The sequence below is a fragment of the Vigna umbellata genome, chromosome 8 (assembly GCF_029865625.1).
Source record: "Vigna umbellata cultivar VRB3 chromosome 8, Vumbellata_1.0, whole genome shotgun sequence".
Lineage (NCBI taxonomy): Eukaryota > Viridiplantae > Streptophyta > Magnoliopsida > Fabales > Fabaceae > Vigna > Vigna umbellata.
The window spans coordinates 17255908-17281008 of record NC_142172.1 but is presented as its reverse complement, the minus strand read 5'-3'; the positions used below and the strand labels follow the sequence as shown (position 1 = coordinate 17281008).

The window sequence follows — 25101 nt, the reverse complement described above, 5'->3', positions numbered from 1 at the left end:
TGGGACATTCGATGTTTTATATACTTTTGACGTCTAATTTTAGGGAATTCGACGTCATATGAAAATACATTTTCACCTTCGTGCTAAGCATTTTCACAAAATTTACACAATATAACAAATTGACGTCGAATTACAATTCTAAATGACGTCTAATAATTGTTATTCAGTGGTTGGACGTTGAACGAATGACATTATACGTTCTTTTTGCACTAATGAACTTGTGACTTAAGACTTTTTTTTTATTTTTTTATTATTATTATTACTCTGCTACTCTTACAAATATGTGTCTAATTAAATTGATACCTACTCATGCTGGCTATATTTAATTAAAGTCATCAGTTTATTAACATTTATCAAAAAAAAGTTGACTCTGTTCACATGATTTAAAACCTAATTCCCAATTCTTCTCAATCATTTATGATAATACAAAAAAATGTAGTCACCAATTTTTTTGTTGCTTAAATATATATACTCTGACCAATTCAGCTATCAAATATGGTTAGATAAGGTTATATGTACTATCTAATTCGATAGTTAGATCTGAATTTTTTAAGGACCAATTTAATTTGATCGCAAACATACAGATTCTTTGAAATTCAAACTAAATTTTGGTGACAATATTGATCACAAAGTTCATCACCTAAGAAACTTAAATCTAGCCAGAGTTAGAAACTTAATCACTGGAATCCATATATATACATACATATGTGTCTATACATATCTGTACATATACATATCTGTATGCATATATATAGATATGCATATATATATACATATAGATATATATATATATATATATATATATATATATATATATATATATATGTATATATATATATATATATGTATATATATATATATGATGACTGACTCTGTCATTTTTCTTCACTCAATTATTTCAAGGTATTGGAATTATTACCTCAATTTTCCCATTATCTTCGGTGGCTTGTTAAGGAAATACATGACCCCTGTATAATCTTACAAACATTAAAAAACAATAAAAAAAAATCACAAAATCTTTCATTGGTAACATATCTGTTTTAAATTTACTTAAGGAAATTGCTAACAAAGGGATATTTTTTTTTTCTTGAATGTGCATATTTTCTTATGGAATGAGACAATCCAAATTGCCCTATTTAATATATTTGTTTTTATATGAAATTAAAAATGTAAGATAATGAATTAACAATAAAGGATAATGTAAATGGCTTAACGATATCTTAACATCTATACAAAAAATGTATTCAGTAATAATTATAGAAATAAGGGTACTTCCGTTTTCTTTTTTTTTTTCTTCTTCCATTTCCATTAATTTCCTTATATATGCATTCAAACTATTTTGCACTTTTAGTTTATTTTCACTTTTTATTTCACCCATTTTTCTCTTTTAATTATTTTTCATTTTTAATGTTCTTTCAAATTCAGCATTCATTTTGAGAACTTAGATTCACAAGGTGAATTCTACACTAAAACTTTTTATGAAGCTACTGCAGTTCATTGGTTAAGTTGCCAAGACAATAAACTTAATGTGTGGGTATTATAGAAAATTCATGGTGTTTAGTATTCAATGTATTCTCCTCTCCGTCACGGTTTTGTTCATAAAAAGTGTTTTAGAAAGTAGAAAAAGTATTTAAATTTTTTTCACGTCTTGACTCTTATATAATAACTATTGGTTAAACTTTCAATTAATTATAGATTTTGGAATAAATTGTTAATGCCTTAATTATTCATATAAATAAAATCATCAGTGTTAAGAGGATTCTAAAATAAGTTTTAGATGATACAAGAATAAAGATGTTATAAACAGGAAAAATTGGAGATGAATATAGGATCTTCTTCATCCCAAGAATATGTCCACCTACCCGACCAATATTTCACTTCTCGTTCTTCATAAATTTTCTCATCCTTATGAATATGTTAGTAATGGCAATAAATTACTTAGTATTCTTTTTAATCATTCACAGTTCATTTGTCTTAGACAGTACAACATTAGAAGGTTGCTTACAGGAAGAAAAACACTTCATTGTTCTCGTGAATTACACAACATAAGCAAAACAATATGTGAGTTGTTTTAGTCTGCCGAAGAATATAGACAATCATTCACGTAACAACTTTAATTTCCTGGGCATTATATGGAGAAAATAACAATAAACACTATTACTAAATTTTTCACAGTTAATAAATCACAAACCACTCTTTTGGTTTTGTCCAATATAAACTCTAATGTTTTGAATATTAGTTCACCTTTGAAGACCAGGAAAATGGAAACCCATTGCATATCCAAAGAAGTAACAGACTAAAGTCTGAAGGATTTGATTGAAACCTTATAGAAGTGTATATATATTTGTATTGTATTATTTTAAAATATCTCAACAGCTCCTAAACCCTAAACTTCTAGTAATACTGAAAAAGATAGAGGCCAGTCAAGTTAATTAGATGTACAGTAACAAGGGAAATTACATGAATATCTGAGGTCAAAATTGCAGTGTCTTGTACAAAATAAAAATGAGGAAATTAGAGTTAAATGCATGGATTTTAATACAGTTTCAATTATGTGTCAATATATATATACTATGAGAGAATAAAATTAAACGTGAAAAAGGTTAGAGTTCCCAAACTTTCTCATTCAGACTAAATTTCATTTACAAATTCAGACAACAAACATGGAGAGGGAAATATTCTCAAGGTAAGAATCTATGATACAAAAATGTGTCAAGTATATGTCTACATCTAAGTCAGTTCCATCTTCAAGCAGTTAGCAGCTATCGAAGCGAGAAGTGATATCTGAGAACACATCTTCTCCACAAGGAATTGTGAGACCACCGGTTGGATGGTCATAACCAAATTCATCCTCAGCTTGACTCAACAGATCTTGAAATGAAGGTTGGTTCAAGTATGACACAGGGATCATAAACCGCTTCCTTTGATCTCCAACATAGACTGCAATGTAACCCTTTGGCACATCCACAACTTTTGAAGATGCTTGGATTGCTCGAAGAGACGCCTTTCTGATACCAGGTAAACGAAAACCCATGTTTTATATGATGATACTTGGGAAGAGAAAGTTGAGAAAAGATAGTTGTAAATAAGAAGCTAGTTTTGGAGCTAAAATGCTTTAGGATGTGAACGATTTTGGAGCCATGAAAATATATATAGAAGAAAAATTTTGTAGGATATCATCGGTTACATGAATGATTGAGGGTGGAGGCTGAGTTAAGAGTTATGGGACTGACAGGATGGAAAGGGCATATGGTGTTGCCTTTGAAGTGTTTCTTAGAGATTAATGGTTGATGTTATAGTCGATAGTACACTATCTCAAGTCTATCCACTTGAAATAGAGAAGACGTAAGATTTCAAATCTCATGAATATAATGGTCTCTGATATCTCACTGTCTTTTGGCTCATAATTTGATCTTTCCAGCTGTAGATCAACATTAGGTAACGTGAAAAAAAACATGTTCAGAGCATGTTTGTAAAAACGTGGAATAACAATTAATCCATGAAAAGAATTAGGCCTTCACATAGCCACGTCTCGATGGGAACATGTGAAGGCTTAATGTTTCCTGCTGTTCAACAAGGTGGAGTTACACACCTGCACCCCACTTAATGCTTGATAGAAGTAGTGCAGACAACACCACGCGATATCTCATCTCTACGCTTTCCTTCTTTTAGCATCTATATATACACTCTCCTTCCCTTAAAAAAATACACAAGCCTTCTAAATACTCAAGCATCAAAATTCAGATTCATTCTCTTAAATTTGAGATTCTTCTTCTTCCTTAAACGAGCTCAAAAAATGGGTTTCCGTTTACCTGCCATCCGACGGGCATCATCATTCACAGCAAGACAAGCATCTTCAAAATCTGAAGACATACCGAAGGGCTATTTTGCAGTTTATGTTGGAGAGAAACAAAATCGGTTTGTGATTCCCATCTCTTACTTGAACCAACCTTCATTCCAAGACTTACTGAGTCATGCAGAGGAAGAGTTTGGATATGATCATCCCATGGGAGGCCTCACAATTCCATGCAGTGAAGATGTCTTCCAACATACAATTTCTTGCTTCAAGGGACAATAGATCTCACTTTAGAAGACTCACATAGATTAATTGGAGACATTTTGTACACTAGGCATGTTCTCGAATTGTAACTATTTTTGCAAATTTTGGGTAATGATGATGGATTCAAATTTTTCTATCTGTTTTACGCTTTCAATGTTTACTTATCCCAGCACTTACAATGCTATACAGCACTAAAAAGACTCGAATATTCTCATTAATTTCGCAGCATAAATAAGAAACCCAAGTGCTCGGCAATCAGGGCAAGGCAGGGAAGGGGAAGAGATGTTAGTATTTTGAAAGGGGGCAAATGAATCAATTTCTTTAGAAGGAGTTTCAGAGGTTTTTAGGTTTTGTGTAGATCTGGTGGATTTTTCCCCAACCAAGACAGTTATAATGGACTTAAAGTTAAGTTGTGTTGTTCCAATTCATTCGAATGGATAACATCCATTGTCATAGAAATTTCATATGAATTTGATGTAAGGATTATCTATATATAATTATTCTATGAACATAATTTTCATTTTGTAAGAGAATAAGATTGCTTCTTTTGATTGTTTGGATTGATAAACAAACATTACAGGAAAATAGAAAAAAAAAGAGAGAAATTACTTCATCCCATCCATCACCATGCGATTCCACCCACTTAAAAATCCTCATGGGGAAAGATCACTTTTTATTCCGTTTTCTTTTCTCAATGTTACCCAATAAAAAAGTAGGGCAATTTCTCGTCCTTGCATCATCTTGAGATCAGCGATTACAAACTCCAGCAATAATCCCCCATTCAAAGAGAAAGATACTTAATTTCTATTTCATCCCTAAAAAGATGGTTTGAAGACTATTCAATTAATTGAGAGTTCGTCACTTCCACAACCAGTTGCTGCTTGATTCACATATATGAAATGGGTTCTCCTCATATGAGCATAGACTTGTATTGATGGTTTTTGATCTTTTGTCAAGCCATATTATAGATTTTCAGTGACGAGGGATGGTTCACAAAAATCTTAAAGTGAGATTAAATCAAAGCAGTACAGTTTCACAAAGACTTATACTTTCAATGAGTTTTTCTCTTTATTTTCCTCTCTGCTTGATTCCCGTCTCTTACTTGAACCAACCTTCATTCCAAGACTTACTGAGTCATGCAGAGGAAGAGTTTGGATATGATCATCCCATGGGAGGCCTCACAATTCCATGCAGTGAAGATGTTTTCCAACATACAATTTCTTGCTTCAAGGGATAATAGATCTCACTTTAGGAGACTCAAATAGATTAATTAGAGACATTTTGTACAGCAGGCATCTTCTCGAATTGCAACTATTTTTACCAAATTTTGGGTAATGATGATGAATTCAAATTTTTCTATCTATTTTTCCCTTTCAATGTTTACTTCTCCCAGCAATTACAATGGTATACAGCACTAAAAAGACTCGACTATTATCATAAATTTCACAGCATAAATAAGAAACCCAAGTGCTCGGCAATCAGCACAAGGCAGGGAAGGAGAAGAGATATTAGTATTTTGAAAAGGGGCAAACCAGAAGAATCAATTTCTTTAGAAGGAGTTTCAGAGTTTTTTATGTTTTTTATACATCTGGCGGATAGTTCCCCAACTAAGACAGTTATAATGGACTTCGAGTTAAGTTGTGTTGTTCCAATTCATTGTCATAGAAATTTCATAAAAAACTCGGGCAATAATCCCCCATTCCAAGAGAAAGATACTTAATTTCTATTTTCATCCCTAAAAAGATGGTAGTATCTTAAAATCGTTCAAGGTTTGAAGACTATTCAATTAATTCAGAATTCCTCACTTCCACAACCAGTTGTGACTGTAAAACCAACTACATAATCATGCGAAGATGGTTTTGCTGCTTGATTCACATATATGAAATGGGTCTTCCTCATTTGAGCATAGACTTATATGGATGGTTTTGATCTTTTGTCAAGCCATATTATAGATTTTTTTGTGACGAGGGATGGTCACAAAAATCTTAAAGTTAGATTAAATCAAAGCAGTACAGTTTCACAAAGACTTATACTTTCAATGGATTTTTCTCTTTATTTTCCTCTGTTATATTGTAGTTATTTTGTCAATGAACTTAGCTAGAAAACGTAGACATAATAGCTGAATTTAAATCCGACACATTTAGAATTACTTGGAGACAACTAGCTAATTTCTTATTCGGCACTCAAAATGACAGATGAAGGAAATGTGAGAAAACTCTTCATGCAGGAAATTTATTGTAACAATTGCTGTACTGTCCAAATTTATATAATAAAATTGGAGAGAGACTATTTTGAAGCTAAGAAACTATGCTACAAAACTTTTCTATATACATTTAAATCAGTCTGATCTTCACGGATTAGCACCTCATTAAGCGAGAAGTGATATCCAAGAACACATCTTCTCTGCAAGGAATCGTGAGACCACCCATTGGATGATCATATCCAAAATCTTCCTCAGTTTGACTCAACAAATCTTGAAACAAAGGTTGGTTCAAGTATGAAACAGGAATCATAAACCGCTTCATTTGATCTCCAACATAGACTGCAAGGTAACCCTTTGGCACATCCACAGCTTTTGAAGATGCTTGGATTGCTGGAAGGGAAGCCTTTCGGATACCAGGTAAACGAAAACCCATCTTTTATATATATATTTGGGAAGAGAAAGTTGGGAATAGAGAGTTGTAGATAGGATGCTAGCTTTTGAAGTTAAAATGCCTTAGGATGTGAATGATTTTTGCTGTCCTAAATGCTTGCAACCACGAATATATATATATAGAGAGAGAGATAAAAAGTTTTGCAGGATATCATCTGGTACTTGAATGATTGAGGGTGGAGGGCTATGAGATAAGAGTCATGAGAATGATAGGACAGAAAGGGCACATGGTGTTGCCTTGGAAGTGTTTCTCAAGGATTAATGGGAGATGTTATAGTTGATATAGTACACCATCCCAAGCCAAATCCACTTGAAATAGAGTAGACGCACGATTTCAATTCTCATGAATATAATGGTCTATGATATCTCACTGTCCTGTGCCTTATAATTTGATCTATCCAGCTGTAATTCAACATTAGGTAACGTGAAGAAAACATGTCCAAAGCATATTTGACAAAACGTGGAATACCAAGTAATCCATGAGCAAAGTTAGGCCTTCACTTAGCCACATCTCATTGGGAACATGTGGAGGCTTAAGGTTTCCTGCATTTCAACAAGGTGGGGTTACACACCTGCACCCTACTTTGTGCTTGGTAGATGTACCACAGACAACACCATGTGATATCTCATCTCTATGCTTTCCTTCTTTTAGCATCTATATATACACTATCCTATACCTTCAAAAACAACACAAGCCTTCCGAATCCTCAAGCATCAAAATTCAGATTCATTCTCTTAAATTTGAGATTGTTCTTCTTCCTCAAACAAGCTCAAAAAATGGGTTTCCGTTTACCTGCCATTCGACGGGCATCATCATTCACAGCAAGACAAGTATCTTCAAAATCTGAAGACATACCGAAGGGCTATTTTGCCGTTTATGTTGGAGAGAAACAAAATCGGTTTGTGATTCCCATCTCTTACTTGAACCAACCTTCATTCCAAGACTTACTGAGTCAAACTGAGAAAGAGTTTGGATACTATCATCCCATGGGAGGCCTTACAATTCCTTGCAGTGAAGATGTCTTCAAGCACACAATTTCTTGCTTCAATTAATGGACAATAGATCTCACTTTAGCAAACTGACATAACTTATATTATTAGACCTTGTGGAAAATATGACTGATTTATTATTTTCAATTATAAAATATATATTATGATACTTTCTATTTATAATAATCTAATTTTTCTAAAAAGGAAATAGGAAAACTAGCACCATGAAACTTCAACTTGGACAGCAATGGACGAGGGAGATTTCCATAAAAAATGGATGATGACTTACAGCAGCAAACAATAACAAACTACAAGAACAGATGAAGGGCCTTCAGTGACGACATCAACAAACTGCAGGGACTGCATTGCCATCAATAGTAGCGAATAACAACAAAACTTCAAGAACATGATTTCCATGAGTAACATATGGGAGGCCTTCAAAGGCTAACAGTCACAAACCTGTAGGGACTTAACTACCTAAACAGCAACAAACCTTCATGGACTTAACTGCCCTAAATAGCAACAGACCTGCAGGGATTACACTACCCGCAGCGGCACTAAAAGGCTAACAGCCACAAACCTATAGGGACTTTAACCACCCTAAACAACAACAAACCTTAAGGGACTTAACTGCCCTAACAACAACGAACCTTTAGGGACTTAACTTCCCTGAACAGCAACAAACCTACAGGAACTGAACTGTCTGCAGTGGCTAACAGCAACAAACCTACAGGACTTAACCACCCTACAACGGCTGAAACAGCAACAAACCTTCAGGGACTAACTACCCTGCGGCGGCTGAAACTTTTTTTCCCCTCACGACTGAACGGCATATGCACGTCAATGACAGAACGTGAAGGTGGAAGAATTGGTGAGAATTGATCCGTACGAGAGACAAATCTGAATCCCATAACTTCGAAAGAGTCAATTCAGCGGTCGGTCTCAAAAAAAAAACTCTAAGTGAGCTGTTATAACAAAGCATTGACGGTGAAGAGAGCCTTTCACATTAGTGATGGTAGAAACCAAAAAACACCAAATATCGAAGACACTTTGGAGGTCCTAAGTTCTCTACTGGACTACTCCCAAATGGTGATACTTACACTGTATCACAAAAGTACGGGCTAAACTCTAGCCCAAGAAGAAAGTTCTCGGCAGGGGCTGAAAAATATTTCCCCTCACGACAAACAGCGGAAACTCTTGATCACTGAAAAATATCTCCCCTCACGACAAACAGCGGAAACTCTTGATCAAAGAAAATGTGGCAGCTTATTGAGGCGGCAGCGACAAACTGCAGAGGTTGTAACAACTAACTGCGGTGACGGCGACTGACTAGCAGCGGAACGAAGCATTGTTGCTTGAGAAACAGAAACGAAGTGAGAACCCATTGGTGATAAGAGGAGGAAAGGTCCTGGTCATTTGGTGGAGGCATAAACCAGAACGCACGCACCAAAGCAGAACACATAAATGAGAGGGAGGTCCGACGATGCAGAAGCATGCAGCGAGCGACGGCAGCGACGGCGACGGCAGAGGCAGCGACCTTCTTCTGAGCAGCCTTCTTCTTGCTAGCGTCCGACACCATCCTTAATCGTTAATCGAAGACAAATTAAGAGGATTGGAAAGGAGAGACGAAAATAGATCTAAAATACGACCTAGGGTTTCGCGGAACAAAGAGAAATAAAACCCGAACCCGAGAGAAAGCTTAAGGTTCGAGGTTTGCGTTTTTGAAGGAGGTAGTTGTGGAGACAACGAAGATGACAACAATGACTGCTATGGAGGGTCAGAACAGAGAGCAGGAGGTCCGTCGAGTCGACGGAAAGCGACGCAGTGTGATTCCGACACCTTATATAAAAATAAAATAAAAGGGAAATAGGAAAACTAAAAAAGTAAAATAAAATAAAAATTATATATCTATTTTCTCTAATTAAGAAGATACTAAATATATTATCTCAATATTTGTACAATAGGCAACATTTGTACAATAGGCAACTTCTTGAGTAACCATTATTACCAAATTTTGATTAACGATGATGAATTGAAATGCCAAGTTTCTATCTATTTATCAATTTCAATTTTTAGTTTTCCCAGCAATTGGTAACACCAAAAAGACTCGATTATTCACATAAATTTTACAGCATGAGAAAACCAAGAGCTGCACATAATACGACAATTAGGGTGCAAAGATATTAGTCTTTTTCTAGACCGAGGAGAAGCATCAATTTCTATTGAACGGGTTTGAAAGATTTTTAAATATTATATACACAAAAAATTAATGGTATCAATCATTCACGAGATTTTGCACTTGCCAAGGCAGTAATGATATATAAAATTAAGTTTTGTTGCTCCCATTTAATTCGATTGGATAATGTTTCGTTTATTTATAGATTGATTCCGAGAATAATTTTCCATTTTATAAGAGGATGAGTTTTTAGTTGAAGTCGTTTCTTTTAGCTGTCATACAGATATTATTGCTATCATCAGAATGCTTTATTTTGATTGATTCATATTATCTTTCTCGATTACTGATTGCTTTATCACATGTTTCTTTTTGTTGATTGACATAGCTGCTGTAACTCAGGAACTTCTCAATACTATAATATACATTTAAAAGTTTATATTAGGTTTAATACATCATTTCAGAGGTTTGATTCAAAATAATCTTATCTTTTAAAAAAATTTAGTAAGATCCCATATTTCATTAAAAAATATTCAATCTGATCATTTTCGCTCACACCATTAAAAACATAACGGTGCAAATGTCACTGTGGTCAAACCTGAGTGAGTTGTACAATTTGACGAATACGTGGCACGTTTGAAGAGGTTGTACTGTGTAAATATTTTTAAAAAAATTAAAATGACGTAAGTTAAGTGCAAATCCCAATAGTCACCACTGTCGAACCGATACTGGTGGGGAACCGCACCGCCGCATCTCGGTGGGTACTGGAGGGAATCCGGCGAGACCCGGAGGGGCGGGGGAGCCACTAGCTGGGTATCCTCAACGACGGCGACAGCGGGGGAGGAAGAACGCGCGGCCTGTGGTGGCTTGTGTGTGAAATAATAAGCAACCCTAAGCTACATTCCAGAACAACTCGAGAGAGTGCGCAAGAGAGAAACCACCACTTTTTGTCCTCCACCATAAGCGTAGTGAGTAATAGAGAGAAGATTGTGAGTACCAAGGAGTTGTGCAGGGGCCCTTGTTTCAGTCACAGGATTTTCTAAGAACCAAGGGGCCTTTAAAGAATTCACTGGAAAACCCAGGTAAGGGCAGTTAACATTTTTAGCATGATGTGTTTCCTTTGAAACTTGTTAATCTTGAGAAACGGGTGTGGATAGATAGTATACCCAATTGGAAGGTTGTGAGTTGCTAAGGAAAAAAATGGTTTGGGATGTTATTCTCAGAATATGAATGCACGGGTTGAAGGATTACAGTGCATGTGGTTTTGTAGTAAGGGATAAGTGCATATCGTGAATCTTTAGAGGGTAGTCGTGGGTTGGCTGGGTTAAGAATGTAAATAAGAGTAGGAAGTGTTAACATGTTGTATGAGTGAAATATGACAATAGAGTACATTGGTAATGGGTTGTGTTCTCAATATAGATACCAACATGGGTTTATTGGTATAATAAATTATTATTTTGTAATTGCATGAAATATTTGATGGGTATTAAATGTATGGAAGTGGTATAAATGTTGAGTAATGTATTGTCATCACATAATGGTATGAGCGCATGTTTTCTTTTAGCAATTGAAGAGTTTCAATGCATCTGGGCCAAGGTAAGATGAAGAGAAATATTATATTTTCTTCATGTATAGTGTAGATTAGGGATGACAACGGGTCGGGTCGGGCACGGATAGTGCCTACTCGCAATCCGACCCGCATGCAAAAAATTGTACCTGCAACTCAACCCGCTACCTGCTGGATATCTGCATAAAAAAAATCCACGGATTTTTTTCAACCTGCGGATACCCGTTTTCAACCCACAAATATTTAGAAAATATATTTTGTGAATTTTAAATAAGATTTAAATTAAATTACAAGTTAAAGAGAATAATTTAATATATTTGCTACATATTAAAAAAAACAATGTAATTTTTAAACAAGTTAAAGAAAACAAATACTGAACAACTTTTGAAAAAAATAAGATATGAGGAAGAAACACCTAATAACTGAAGTCTCAATTTAGTCACAGGATTAACCCACACCTATCAATGTATGAAATAGAGAGATAAAGAATTTTCAAGAGAACGCAAACAGGAACCCTAAACCCAAATTCCAAAAACAAACGTAATCATAGAAATCTCAAAACCGCGATAACCACCAAGGTCTTCAAAAATCCAATCTGCATCAATGAACTAAAATCCAAAAAACACTAAAAAACACTCATTCAAATCATAACCCCAAAAACGTGTCACCAATAAACAGGGAAGAAATCAAGAAACGAACTCCCAAAACGTGAATCAAAACATACCAAAGAAACCCCCAAAATCAGAGAACAAATAAAACCCTAATTTCAAATCTCAAATCGAAACAAAACCTCAAACAAAACCAAGAGAGAGAAGAAGAGGGAATGGAGCCTAGTCTCTATGCGAGCTGAACCAGAAGGAAGAAGTAAAGAGTCCTCCGTTAAGAGAGAATTTTCTAATGGGATTCTATGTATATGTTTGATATCTCTATTAGGGTTAGGTCAAAAGTAATGTAACCCTTTTTTTTCTTTAAAAAAAAAGGTAGTTGAAAGGAATCCTAAGTCATTGTTATTAAAATTTTCCTTTTTTAAGAGTAATAAAAAAATTAATTTTAAAAAATATTAATTAAATTTTTATAATTATTTTTTCGGGTAACGAGTATCCGCGGGTTGGATAGTATAATACCCACATCCGACCCGTTTAAAAGCGGGTATTAAAATATTCGCCAGCCGTTACCCGTGGGTAATAAATATTCGCGGATAGTAACTATCCGTCGCGGGTTTTATCCGCGGATATCCGTGGGCGCGGATTTTTTACCATCCCTAGTGTAGATGTTGGAATCCAGAGAGTTAGAATAGGTTCTTGATATTGACATTTAATGGTTTTCATGGTACCTACCTAGAGAGGAAAATCATAATATGGTTAATATCAAGTGCATGAAATTGTTGTTGTGCATGTGCTGTTATGTGCTTTGTTGATAGGTAAAGTACATAAATGATATTCTAGGGTTGCATGGGTGGATTATAAGAATGGTGAAGGGTTATAGGCTAAGGTTTTTGTTGTGCAAATTTTAAATTTTGGGTCTATAAAATAGGTCTAGGGAAACTAAAGGAGTTTTCTTTGAAGATATAAAGATTGATGAGAGAGATGCAGAGGTTATCTAAGTCACGGTTTTGTTGTTAAAATAGGGTGGAATCTGGAGGTGAGTGTATAAAACTAGTGCATTGATAGGTAGTGTCCAGAGAAATATTCTCTCTCTAATACATCAATATCTCTCTCTTCAACCATTAAAAGTCATTTACATTTCTCTCTCTCTGCATTTAATTCTTCAAACATCCATTTATGTTTCTCCCTGCATTTAATTCTTTCAACTACGTATTCATCAAATTGCATAACTCACTTAGGTTTATGTTTTTAACGGTGTGAGGGAAAAGGATGAGATTGAACATTTTTTAACGAAATATGGAGTTTTATTGAACTTTTCTAAAAAGTAGAATCACTTTGAACCAAAGAACCTTTATATTATCTAGGAAATTTTTAATTATTTTTATTTTCATTTTATTTCTTCATTTATTATAAATCAATATTATATGCAAATAACCACATACAAAACGTACTCTCTTTTTTCACAATTAAAGTTGATGACATAGATAAATTCACTCCGTAAACTACACGATGAAAAATAAACTAATGCATTTAGGGAACTGTATGAAAAACCAAGGTTATGTACTGTTTAGAAAAAAAATACGGATAATTAAATTTAGAGAAATTTTTGATTTTATTTCTTATTTTTAGACAAAACTGCTTTTTAGTTTTCGTTCCAAACAGAAGAGTAAGTCTTTAAATAAAAACATTTTAAGTTATTTTTTTCCAATATTATCACAATAAATTTTATCACCAAATATAGTTCACACAATTATAAAGAACTAATTCATTGATTCTGAAATTGATATATCAAAACTAAATTTGATAAAAAGCATAGCCTTAAAAAATTCTAATGCGCATCTGTCGAGGGTGGAAAGTGTGACAAACCACAGATAACTAGTTTAATAGAATTATAAACATCTAGTCATCAAACAGGGTCCATAGCTCAGTGGTAGAGCATTTGACTGCAGATCAAGAGGTCACCGGTTCGAACCCGGTTGGGCCCTCTTCCTTTCATTTTTAACAACCCTTCCTCTTTTATGACATTTTCCCAAGTGTCTACATACAATTAATCTTTAATTATATGTATTTATTTTCTTAACTCTTATCCTTTATAATTCTTTTGAGAATCTTTCATTGATCTTAAAGTAGGTCTTTTGGAAAATAAAAATATATTTCAAAATAAATAGCGTGTTAAAAACATTTAGAGGAGTTAAGAAAGAAACAAAAATCTATTTCTGTTCATTCCATTTATTTTTTTAAAGAGGGTCTTATTTTGTTGCATCCAACATTTTTTTATGTGATTTTTGCATGAGATAACTCATTATTGAGAGCTGTTTTAATCCATCTATAGTCATAGCTTTATCATTCATATACTTTATATAATAAATATACCTCAGGGATTTTCTTCCTCATGTCTCATATTTTTAGAATTAGACTTTGAAGCTCACAATTCTTTTCCTTTCTTATATAATTCTTCTACTTTTATTTATTATCCTCAATAGTGAAAATTTATTATTTAACCATACTATATCACAACAATTATAAATGGCATTGAAAACTCTTCATTAAATATAAAAATGAATGGAAAGTTTTATAGAAATGAGATAATTAATTGGTATGCAAGAAAAAACAAGATCCATAAACATAACATTTTAAAGTTTTATATTGAAAATGGTATCAAAATTTTTATACATACAACTCATACTTCAAAAGATGGTTAATATCTCTGTCTATCTTAGTAAAAAAAGTTCTCAACACTCTTCAATGATATTTTTGTTGTTAAGTCCAACAATACAATAAAGATTACTTCAGAATTCTCATTGTATATATCCTATAATGACAAAAGTTCTAAAATAATTTCACTCTTTTTTTTCTCTACTCCCTTGCTTGTGTGTCGTCTTGCTCTTTTGTTCCTATCCATTGCATTAATATCATCACTTTCTCATTTTGTTGGCACCGTTGATGCATCCTCTCCTTTACTTTTTTTTTTCGTTTTATTCAATTTCATGAGTGTGTTTTCTCTTCTATTTCATTTAGTGCTCTTATTCCAAATAGATTATTTTCTATTATTTTGATAGTTTTTGCTTTATTACCTTTTCAAACTTAGTTGACATAGTCCATTTTATGGTTTTTAAATATATAGTAATTGCATTTGAATAATTTGCATAACACACTAACATTATAGAAGTGTTCTATCCCTTCCAAATTGGATAATTTTATTTTTGTGATATTCATATTTTAGGTGTCATATCCATCAAAAGTTAAAAAAAGTTGTGTAATTAAAATTATCAAAACTTAATAGCTTATATAAATTTGTAACAGTTTTGTAAACTCGACTTCTAAAATCAGAAAAGTTTATTTGATATTAAAAAATACATTATAAAGTATGTAATATGTACTTTAATAATTACAAACTAATACCAATGAGTATAGATGAACGAAAGTTTCTCATTACAATAATCACAAAAATGTTTAACAATGGTTAGAATTTAAAATTTTACAATCCGGGACGTTAAAATTTGATGCAAATGATGAATCCCATTCCGTAGAAAGGATGGAATTATCTATAGTCAATCCGGATGTTAAAATTTGACTCTCATCAGAGTTATGCAAGCATTCCGTAGAAAAATATACAGCTAATTTCAAATACATGTGAAATAAGACATCTTCACATGATGAAAGGTCTATGAGAAGTAAAAATTAGTTTGTCCTTGGATTGATCACATTACATTTATTGCAGAAGATATCACAACCAGGAGGGAGCTTAGATAAGCCATATAGGAACAATCTAAAGAAACCATTCACCTTTGGCTGAGTCTTCCAACCAGGTCTGGTGCACGTGCACCAAATTGAACCAATCCGAATCCTGAAACTCAAATTTCATTCTTCTCAGAAAATGGATGAAAGACATCACATGAAGAATATGTAGTAAAAAACTGACAAAAGTAGAATAAAGGTCACGAACAAAATACTTCCTGAGGCGTGTAGATCACTGTCCTTAAGGACTTATCCGCATTGTGTTGCGCAAGTCCCCCAGGATACAACAGGAACTTCTCGAAAGTATTCGAGGATCACAAAACTAGCAAGAAACTCTACTTTAATAGAGTTTATACCCAAGATAATTTGTAGAAGAGAAATAAAAATGAAACTAGGAAGAGAAGAGAATGAGAAAGACTCAGGTCATTTGGAATGGGAAAGTTGTAAGATCCTTGAAAATATTTGTATGTTAAAATGTAAGATCCATAAAAAAAAAAAATATTTATAATAGTAAATTTTAACATTTTATTAGTAATAATAATTTTAATGGATAGAAAAATGTAAATTTTTGGATATAAAGTTATAGTAATTTTAGAGGGAGAGCTTCAAATTTTTGATAACTTATTTAGGATTTTTTTTTTTTTTTTTTTTTTAGAAATGTGAATAGTGAATAGTAAATAGTAAATAGTAAATAGTGAATAGTTAAAAAAAAAATATTAAAATAAATTATGGAAGAGAACACTCCACGTAGAAGTAATCATTTATAGATAAGAATGGTGAATAAAAAATAATTTTTGAATAGTAAAAATGAATAGTAAAAGTGAATAGTAAAAATGAATAGTAAAAATGAATAGTAAAATTTTTGGCTATAAATAGCCAAGGGGGGGAGGCTGAAGATTTACACCAAAATTCTAGAGAAATTGTGAGAGAAGAGAGTTAGAGGAAATTCTAGTTAAAGAGGGGAAATTCTGGAAGTTTCCGGAGAACGGTTTGAGAAGAGGAAACTAAGTCTGGAATAGAGGTAAGGGAAGCTAACTTTGAGTATTTCTTTTTGTATTATCTTGAGTCTTGAATATGCTATATTTTTCTTTTGTCTGATTTTAAATCTTAAATATGGAGTATTTTGTTTCTGTATGATTTTGAATTTTAAATGAGAATATGTTTTTTTGTGTGTTAATATCCAAGTGTGAAAATTTTAAAATGTGATATTGATTATGTTATGTCAATTGTATGTTATTAGTGGTTTATTTTTTTTTGGAAGGATTAGAAATTGTCTAACCGGCTCTGCCAGATTCAATTTCTTGTTTCCCCAAACATTTTATTGTTTTCCTTATTTATTTTTATTGTATTTTGGAAGGATTAGAAATTGTCTAACCGGCTCTGCCAGATTCAATTTCTTGATTCCCCAAATTTTTTTTATTTCCTTCCGTATTTATTTTATTACATTTTTGGAAGGATTAGAAGTTGTCTAACCGGCTCTGCCAGATTCAACTTCTTGTTTCCCCAAACTATTTATTTCTTTACTTATTTATTTTATTGCATTTTTGGAAGGATTAGAAGTTGTCTAACCGGCTCTGCCAGATTCAACTTCTTATTTCCCCAGACATGTATTGTTCTTGTTATTTAATTATATTGTATTGATGGATGGATTAGAAGTTGTCTAACCGGCTCTGCCAGATTCAACTTCTTGTTTCCCCATGAATTTTTATATTAAGATTATTGTTATGATTGTCAAATATTGTATTCTTCTATGACCATTTATAGTAATGTTTTATTATTGTTAATTGTTTATAATTATCTTGTATGAATTCTATTATGGATGTTTATTGTAATGATTTTATTGAATGAGTTTGTTGGCTGAAATTAATCTTGTTGGAAGGTTTGGAATAAGGGTTCTGTAATAGCTTGTATATTGGTATTAAATATATATACAGTGTTTGAGGTTGTTGTGAGAGGAAGTAAAATTAGGCATTTTAAGATTTAGAGCATAAGAAAACAAGGTAGATAAATTAAATAAATAAATTGTTAATTATTGAAGGCCTCCCTTTGTTGGTAGGATAGAGGAACCTTAAAAACCTGAGTTGGCACATCCCTGATCATAGAGCAGCCCTGGCCTGGTCCAGTCAGTTGTGACTAGTCATATGTGCTGGCGTCGAAGGTGAGTTTGATGCGTTCAGACATCTGGGTCCTCTCCGGTGACCAATTGGGGTAAAGAAAAATCTCTACTAGGATGAAAATAAAATAAAACAAGTTGATTGTAGATGCATAATATTATCATGGTAAAAATTTCATATATATTTTATTTATCATTACATTGAGCCCAGACTTTAATATGTAGTTCCTAAGATATGTTGATGTATTTTGGTTGATCCATGATCTTTGTTCGGTGAAAATATGTTGAGTTATACTCGTTATGGGCAAAATGAGTTTATAATATGAAGCATGATATCTGGCAATGTGTTTAATTTATCGATACCAAAACGGGTTATTATGAATTCATGATTAAAGAATGAACATGATTGAGTTAGGTGGATAAGAGGGTATGAATTGTTGGTTTTTATGAAATGTTGGAGTGGATATGAGAAATCATTACTTATAAAATGATGTTTACTACCGGGAGTAGTATGTTCGAGTTATACCATGAGAGTTTGGTATGAGCAAAGTAACACCTGAGATTTTTGGAAGCAGGCAGAGAGGGGTCTGACCATAAGGCTTCAGAAAGTAAGACATAGTATGTAAGTGAGGCTTAAGGAAGCAGGCAGAGAGCGGTCTGACCATAAGGCTTCATGAGTAAGCATGGTACACTTGTAAGATTTATGGAAATGAGAAAGATGATTTTGATAATGATGAATTAATGACATCGGAATAATGATATTTTATCAATTGCAGAAATACCTGATTTTAATATTTTTGTTACAAGTTTAATGATTTTATGATATGGTTGGCTTACCCTTATTTGTTTGTACTATGATCATATAACTCATGTTATATGTGATTAGATAATGTTGCAGATGCGGTTGAAAAAGCTTAGAGATGAGAGAGATGCGGGGAAAAACTTTCAGGGATTTTTGTAAAAAGAATAAATTTGTATTGGGAAGATTATGTTGTGTAAAATTTATAAGTTGAAATTTCAATGGTGAAGACTATATTGTTTAAAGTTTGTAAGTTTGGTATTGTACTTTGAAGTAATTGAAATAAAGTTTGATTGTTTATATGAGATATCAAATTAATTTAGTCTCTACTATCAGTAATACCCTTTAAAATATTCGGGTGTTACATTATGGTATCAGAGCAATGGTTTTCGAAAGTATTTTGGGACTATGGGGAGTGAAATTATTATTCTTAGTAAAACTATTAATGGTTATGATGAAAATGACTATTTGGAGGAAATTGATATCATATGCTAAATTGTATTGTTATCTTTTTGAAGAAATCATTTAAACTCGACAAAGATGCAGCAACAACAAGTTGATCAAGTACCTCAAAATCATTCTAGCTTGAATGACTTCTTAAGGCATGATCCAACTAAATTTAATGGGGAGGCTACTCCTGATGAGGCTGACTCTTGGCTAAGGCAGAACGAGAAGATTTTTCGGGTAATAACTTGCTCAGAAGAACAAAAATTAACTTATGCATCATTTCTTTTGGTGGGTGAGGCTGAATATTGGTGGGAAAGTATGCAACAGTTGATGACGGTTCGTGGTGAGACTGTGAATTGGGAGAACTTTAAGATAAGGTTCTTGGAAAAATATTTTCCAAACAGTGCAAAATTTGCAAGGGAGGCGGAGTTTCTGACCTTACAACAAAGAAGGTTATCAGTACAAGAGTACGTAGTAAAATTTAACTATCTCTCGAGGTTTTATACTCAGAATATCACAGAAGAATGGAGATGTCGAAAATTCGAGGGAGGACTAAGGCATGAACTGAAGAAGGTACTTATGCCATTGGAAATACAAGAGTTTCCAGCATTGGTAGAGAAAGCCAGAATGATAGAATTGTTGGAGTTTGATCCAAGTAGAGTTTCCAGACTTGCAAAGGGAGAATCTTCAATGAAATTCAACAAGAAACCTTATGAAAAACCACAATTATCATATCGAGGAACAGTGAAGTGTTTTGAGTGTGGAGGGGCACATTTCAGACGTGACTGCCCTAAACTTACTGGGGAAAGAATTGAAGGGAAGAGATGTTTCATCTGCAATGATCCGGGACACTTTGCTAATGTCTGTCCAAAGAAAAAGAAGGTGGGAGAACCACAACAACAAGATTCTGCTGAAGTAAAGCCCCGGGCAACAGGAAGAGTATTCGCAATGTCTGCAGAAGAGGCTACTAAGCCAGGTACATTAATCTTACACACCTGTATGCTGTTAGGAGAATGCGTATATGTTTTGTTTGACTCTGGAGCCACACACTCCTTTATATCCCTAGCATGTCTAGAAAGACTCGGATTACCGATGCTTGATCTAGGGTGTGAATTAGTAGTTTCTACACCAGCATCGGGACCAGTTACGACCAGTTCAGTCTGTGTCGGATGCCCGATCCAAATTGCAGGACGCAAGTTCAAAGTGAACTTGATCTGCTTACCCCTTCAAAATCTAGACATTATTTTAGGAATGGATTGGTTGACTGCCAATCACGTTCTTATTGATTGTGGGAAACAAAAGATAGAGTTTCTAAATTTGAACAATTTAGAACTAAGCTCAACTCGAGTCGCTGCGAAGGATATCAAAGATGGAGCTACCTGCTATGTGGTGTTAGCTCAGGAGAAAAGAGAGAATACTGAAGAACAAATCATCGGAATACCTGTGGTAGAAGAATATGTTGATGTTTTTCCAGAAGAAGTGCCAGGTTTACCACCTAGTCGAGAGATCGATTTCACAATAGATCTAGTGCCCGGAGCTGGCCCGGTTTCTATGGCTCCATACAGAATGGCTCCTGCCGAACTAGCAGAGTTGAAAAAGCAAATCGAAGATCTGTTGGAGAAGAAGTTTATCCGTCCAAGTGTGTCTCCATGGGGAGCTCCTGTATTGCTGGTGAAGAAGAAGGATGGAAGTTCAAGGTTGTGCGTGGATTATCGACAGTTGAACAAGGTTACAATAAAGAACAAGTATCCTTTGCCAAGAATCGATGATCTATTAGATCAGTTGAGAGGAGCAGAGGTGTTTTCAAAAATTGATCTCAGATCTGGTTACCATCAGATTCTTGTCAAGACGGAAGATGTACAAAAGACGGCTTTCAGATCTCGCTATGGACACTTTGAGTACGTGGTAATGCCGTTTGGTGTGACGAATGCCCCAGCGATTTTTATGGACTACATGAACAGAATATTTCGGTCATGTTTAGATAAGTTCGTGGTAGTATTTATCGACGATATTCTTATCTATTCAGAGAATAAGGAAAAGCATGCAGAACACTTGAGGGTGGCGTTGGAAATTTTAAGAAAACATCAACTGTATGGGAAACTATCAAAGTGTGAGTTCTGGATAGAGAAAGTACAATTTTTGGGTCATGTGATTTCTGCTCAAGGAATCTCAGTGGATCCAGCAAAAGTGGAAGCTGTGCTAAAGTGGGAGCGGCCGAAAACTGTAACTGAAGTACGAAGTTTTGTAGGATTAGCCGGTTATTACCGACGTTTTGTCGAAGGGTTTTCCAAGATTGTAGGTCCTCTAACTCAGTTAACTCGTAAAGATCAACCATTTCTGTGGACTGACAAGTGCGAAGCCAGTTTTGAAAATATGAAGCAACGACTAACGTCAGCACCAGTATTAATCATTCCAGACTCTAGCAAATCTTTTGAGGTGTACTGCGATGCATCATATCAAGGATTGGGGTGCGTTCTAATGCAAGGAAGGAGACCTGTAGCTTATGCATCTAGGCAGTTAAAAGCGCATGAGAAGAACTACCCAACGCATGACATCGAACTTGCAGCAGTAGTATTTGCATTAAAGACATGGAGACACTACCTCTATGGGGCAAGTTTCCAAGTTTTTAGTGACCATAAGAGTCTAAAGTATTTGTTCGATCAAAAGGAATTGAACATGCGACAAAGAAGATGGATGGAATATATGAAGGACTATGACTTCGAGCTTTTATATCACCCAGGAAAAGCCAATGTGGTGGCAGATGCATTGAGTAGGAGACAAGCTCAGATAACAACGATGATGGTGAAGGAATTAGAACTGTTAGAAAAGTTACGTGATATGAACTTGGGGTTGCAGTTAAACCCAGATCACATATGGTGTAGTCATTTAGTAATCACTAGTGACTTCTTAGAACAAGTGAAGGTTGAGCAGTCGATGGATCAAGAGTTGCAGCAAAAGATCAGGTTGTTGGACACCGATCAAGCTAAGGAGTTCGTTCTAAGTAAAGATGGCATACTTCGATTTAAAAACAGAGTGTGTATCCCTGCAAAGAGTGAATTAAAACATTTAATTTTAGACGAAGGCCATAAAAGTCGTCTTAGCATACATCCAGGTATGACTAAGATGTATAAGGACCTGAAAGAGTCATTTTGGTGGAATGGAATGAAGAGGGATGTGGCCGAGTTTGTAGCAGCCTGCTTGGTGTGTCAAAAAGCAAAAGTGGAGCATCAAAAACCGGGAGGGATGTTACGACAGTTAGACATTCCTCAATGGAAGTGGGACAGTATCTCGATGGACTTTGTAACACATTTACCAAAATCATCAAAAGGTCACGATTCTATCTGGGTTATCGTTGATAGACTAACCAAGAGCGCTCACTTTTTGCCTATTAATCAACGTATGTCACTAGAAAAGCTGACGGAGTTATACATCGGGGAAGTAGTGAGGTTGCATGGCATACCTACAAGCATTGTGTCAGACAGAGATCCAAGGTTTACTTCAAGGTTTTGGCAGACGCTACAGAAGGCTCTGGGAACACAGTTGAAGATGAGTTCGGCTTATCACCCTCAGACTGATGGTCAAACAGAAAGGACTATTCAATCTTTGGAGGATTTGCTGAGAACTTGTGTATTAGATCATCTTGGAAGTTGGAATGAGATACTACCATTAGTAGAATTTACTTACAACAACAGTTATCATTCCAGTATTGGTATGCCACCATATGAAGCTTTATATGGAAGAAGATGTAGAACACCGTTGTGTTGGTTTCAAGATGGGGAAGCACTGACAGTGGGACCCGAGCTATTACAACAAACCACAGAAAAAATAAAATTAGTCCAAGATCGGATGAAAGCAACTCAAAGTAGACAAAAGTCATATGCCGACAAAAGAAGAAGACCGTTAGAATTTGAAGAAGGAGATCATGTATTCTTACGAGTAACGCCAACTACAGGAGTCGGGAGAGCTATCAAGATGAGGAAACTGACACCAAAATTTCTCGGACCGTATCAAATTCTCAAAAAGATTGGGCCAGTGGCTTATGAGATAGCACTACCACCTCGATTGACATATTTGCATAACGTTTTTCATGTATCCCAACTGAGGAAGTATATTCCAGATCCAAAGCATGTGTTAGAAGTTGATGAAATTCAGGTCAAGGAAAATTTAACAATGGAAGTTGGCCCAGTGCGTATACTAGATGTTCAAATGAAAAAGTTAAGAGGGAAGGATATTCGCACGGTAAAGGTACTTTGGAATGAAGACACACAGGAAATGACTTGGGAATTGGAAGAATTTATGATAAAGGAATATCCATATCTCTTTTGTAAGTAATTTTTTTTTTTTGTTAAATAGTCTTTGTTTAAATAAATAATTTTCGAGGGCGAAAATAATTGTTGTTGGGGAGATTGTAAGATCCTTGAAAATATTTGTATGTTAAAATGTAAGATCCATGAAAAAAAAAAATATTTATAATAGTAAATTTTAACATTTTATTAGTAATAATAATTTTAATGGATAGAAAAATGTAAATTTTTGGATATAAAGTTATAGTAATTTTAGAGGGAGAGCTTCAAATTTTTGATAACTTATTTAGGATTTTTTTTTTTTTTTTTTTTTTAGAAATGTGAATAGTGAATAGTAAATAGTAAATAGTAAATAGTGAATAGTTAAAAAAAAAATATTAAAATAAATTATGGAAGAGAACACTCCACGTAGAAGTAATCATTTATAGATAAGAATGGTGAATAAAAAATAATTTTTGAATAGTAAAAATGAATAGTAAAAGTGAATAGTAAAAATGAATAGTAAAAATGAATAGTAAAATTTTTGGCTATAAATAGCCAAGGGGGGGAGGCTGAAGATTTACACCAAAATTCTAGAGAAATTGTGAGAGAAGAGAGTTAGAGGAAATTCTAGTTAAAGAGGGGAAATTCTGGAAGTTTCCGGAGAACGGTTTGAGAAGAGGAAACTAAGTCTGGAATAGAGGTAAGGGAAGCTAACTTTGAGTATTTCTTTTTGTATTATCTTGAGTCTTGAATATGCTATATTTTTCTTTTGTCTGATTTTAAATCTTAAATATGGAGTATTTTGTTTCTGTATGATTTTGAATTTTAAATGAGAATATGTTTTTTTGTGTGTTAATATCCAAGTGTGAAAATTTTAAAATGTGATATTGATTATGTTATGTCAATTGTATGTTATTAGTGGTTTATTTTTTTTTGGAAGGATTAGAAATTGTCTAACCGGCTCTGCCAGATTCAATTTCTTGTTTCCCCAAACATTTTATTGTTTTCCTTATTTATTTTTATTGTATTTTGGAAGGATTAGAAATTGTCTAACCGGCTCTGCCAGATTCAATTTCTTGATTCCCCAAATTTTTTTTATTTCCTTCCGTATTTATTTTATTACATTTTTGGAAGGATTAGAAGTTGTCTAACCGGCTCTGCCAGATTCAACTTCTTGTTTCCCCAAACTATTTATTTCTTTACTTATTTATTTTATTGCATTTTTGGAAGGATTAGAAGTTGTCTAACCGGCTCTGCCAGATTCAACTTCTTATTTCCCCAGACATGTATTGTTCTTGTTATTTAATTATATTGTATTGATGGATGGATTAGAAGTTGTCTAACCGGCTCTGCCAGATTCAACTTCTTGTTTCCCCATGAATTTTTATATTAAGATTATTGTTATGATTGTCAAATATTGTATTCTTCTATGACCATTTATAGTAATGTTTTATTATTGTTAATTGTTTATAATTATCTTGTATGAATTCTATTATGGATGTTTATTGTAATGATTTTATTGAATGAGTTTGTTGGCTGAAATTAATCTTGTTGGAAGGTTTGGAATAAGGGTTCTGTAATAGCTTGTATATTGGTATTAAATATATATACAGTGTTTGAGGTTGTTGTGAGAGGAAGTAAAATTAGGCATTTTAAGATTTAGAGCATAA

The 25101-nt window shown here is 33.9% G+C and overlaps 4 protein-coding genes and 1 non-coding gene across 5 annotated transcripts; 3 read left to right on the top strand and 2 right to left on the bottom strand.

Annotated features, from left to right (window-relative positions):
- Window positions 1-2621: 2621 nt before the first annotated feature.
- On the bottom strand, window positions 2622-3176 carry LOC124832998 (auxin-induced protein 6B-like). The gene has a single exon (XM_047307357.2). The coding sequence runs from the start codon at window positions 3032-3034 to the stop codon at window positions 2756-2758; it is 279 nt and encodes a 92-aa protein (XP_047163313.1). The 5' UTR covers window positions 3035-3176; the 3' UTR covers window positions 2622-2755.
- Window positions 3177-3474: 298 nt separating this feature from the next.
- Window positions 3475-4198, top strand: LOC148194150 (auxin-induced protein 15A-like). Its single transcript, XM_088096594.1, has one exon. The coding sequence runs from the start codon at window positions 3797-3799 to the stop codon at window positions 4076-4078; it is 282 nt and encodes a 93-aa protein (XP_087952720.1). The 5' UTR covers window positions 3475-3796; the 3' UTR covers window positions 4079-4198.
- A 2060-nt stretch (window positions 4199-6258) lies between these two features.
- LOC148194149 (auxin-induced protein X10A-like) lies at window positions 6259-7520 on the bottom strand. The gene has a single exon (XM_088096445.1). The coding sequence runs from the start codon at window positions 6694-6696 to the stop codon at window positions 6418-6420; it is 279 nt and encodes a 92-aa protein (XP_087952571.1). The 5' UTR covers window positions 6697-7520; the 3' UTR covers window positions 6259-6417.
- Window positions 7311-9681, top strand: LOC148194148 (auxin-induced protein 15A-like). Its single transcript, XM_088096444.1, has one exon. The coding sequence runs from the start codon at window positions 7311-7313 to the stop codon at window positions 7764-7766; it is 456 nt and encodes a 151-aa protein (XP_087952570.1). The 3' UTR covers window positions 7767-9681.
- Window positions 9682-13961: 4280 nt separating this feature from the next.
- TRNAC-GCA (transfer RNA cysteine (anticodon GCA)) lies at window positions 13962-14033 on the top strand. The gene has a single exon. It is a non-coding gene; the product is annotated as a tRNA-Cys (tRNA).
- The last annotated feature ends 11068 nt before the right edge of the window (window positions 14034-25101 follow it).

Excerpts from the sequence above, each read along its gene's own strand:
- LOC148194149 (XM_088096445.1), bottom strand. The coding sequence starts at position 6,696 with ATGGGTTTTCGTTTACCTGGTATCCGAAAGGCTTCCCTTCCAGCAATC.
- LOC148194150 (XM_088096594.1), top strand. The coding sequence starts at position 3,797 with ATGGGTTTCCGTTTACCTGCCATCCGACGGGCATCATCATTCACAGCA.
- LOC148194148 (XM_088096444.1), top strand. The coding sequence starts at position 7,311 with ATGTACCACAGACAACACCATGTGATATCTCATCTCTATGCTTTCCTT.
- LOC124832998 (XM_047307357.2), bottom strand. The coding sequence starts at position 3,034 with ATGGGTTTTCGTTTACCTGGTATCAGAAAGGCGTCTCTTCGAGCAATC.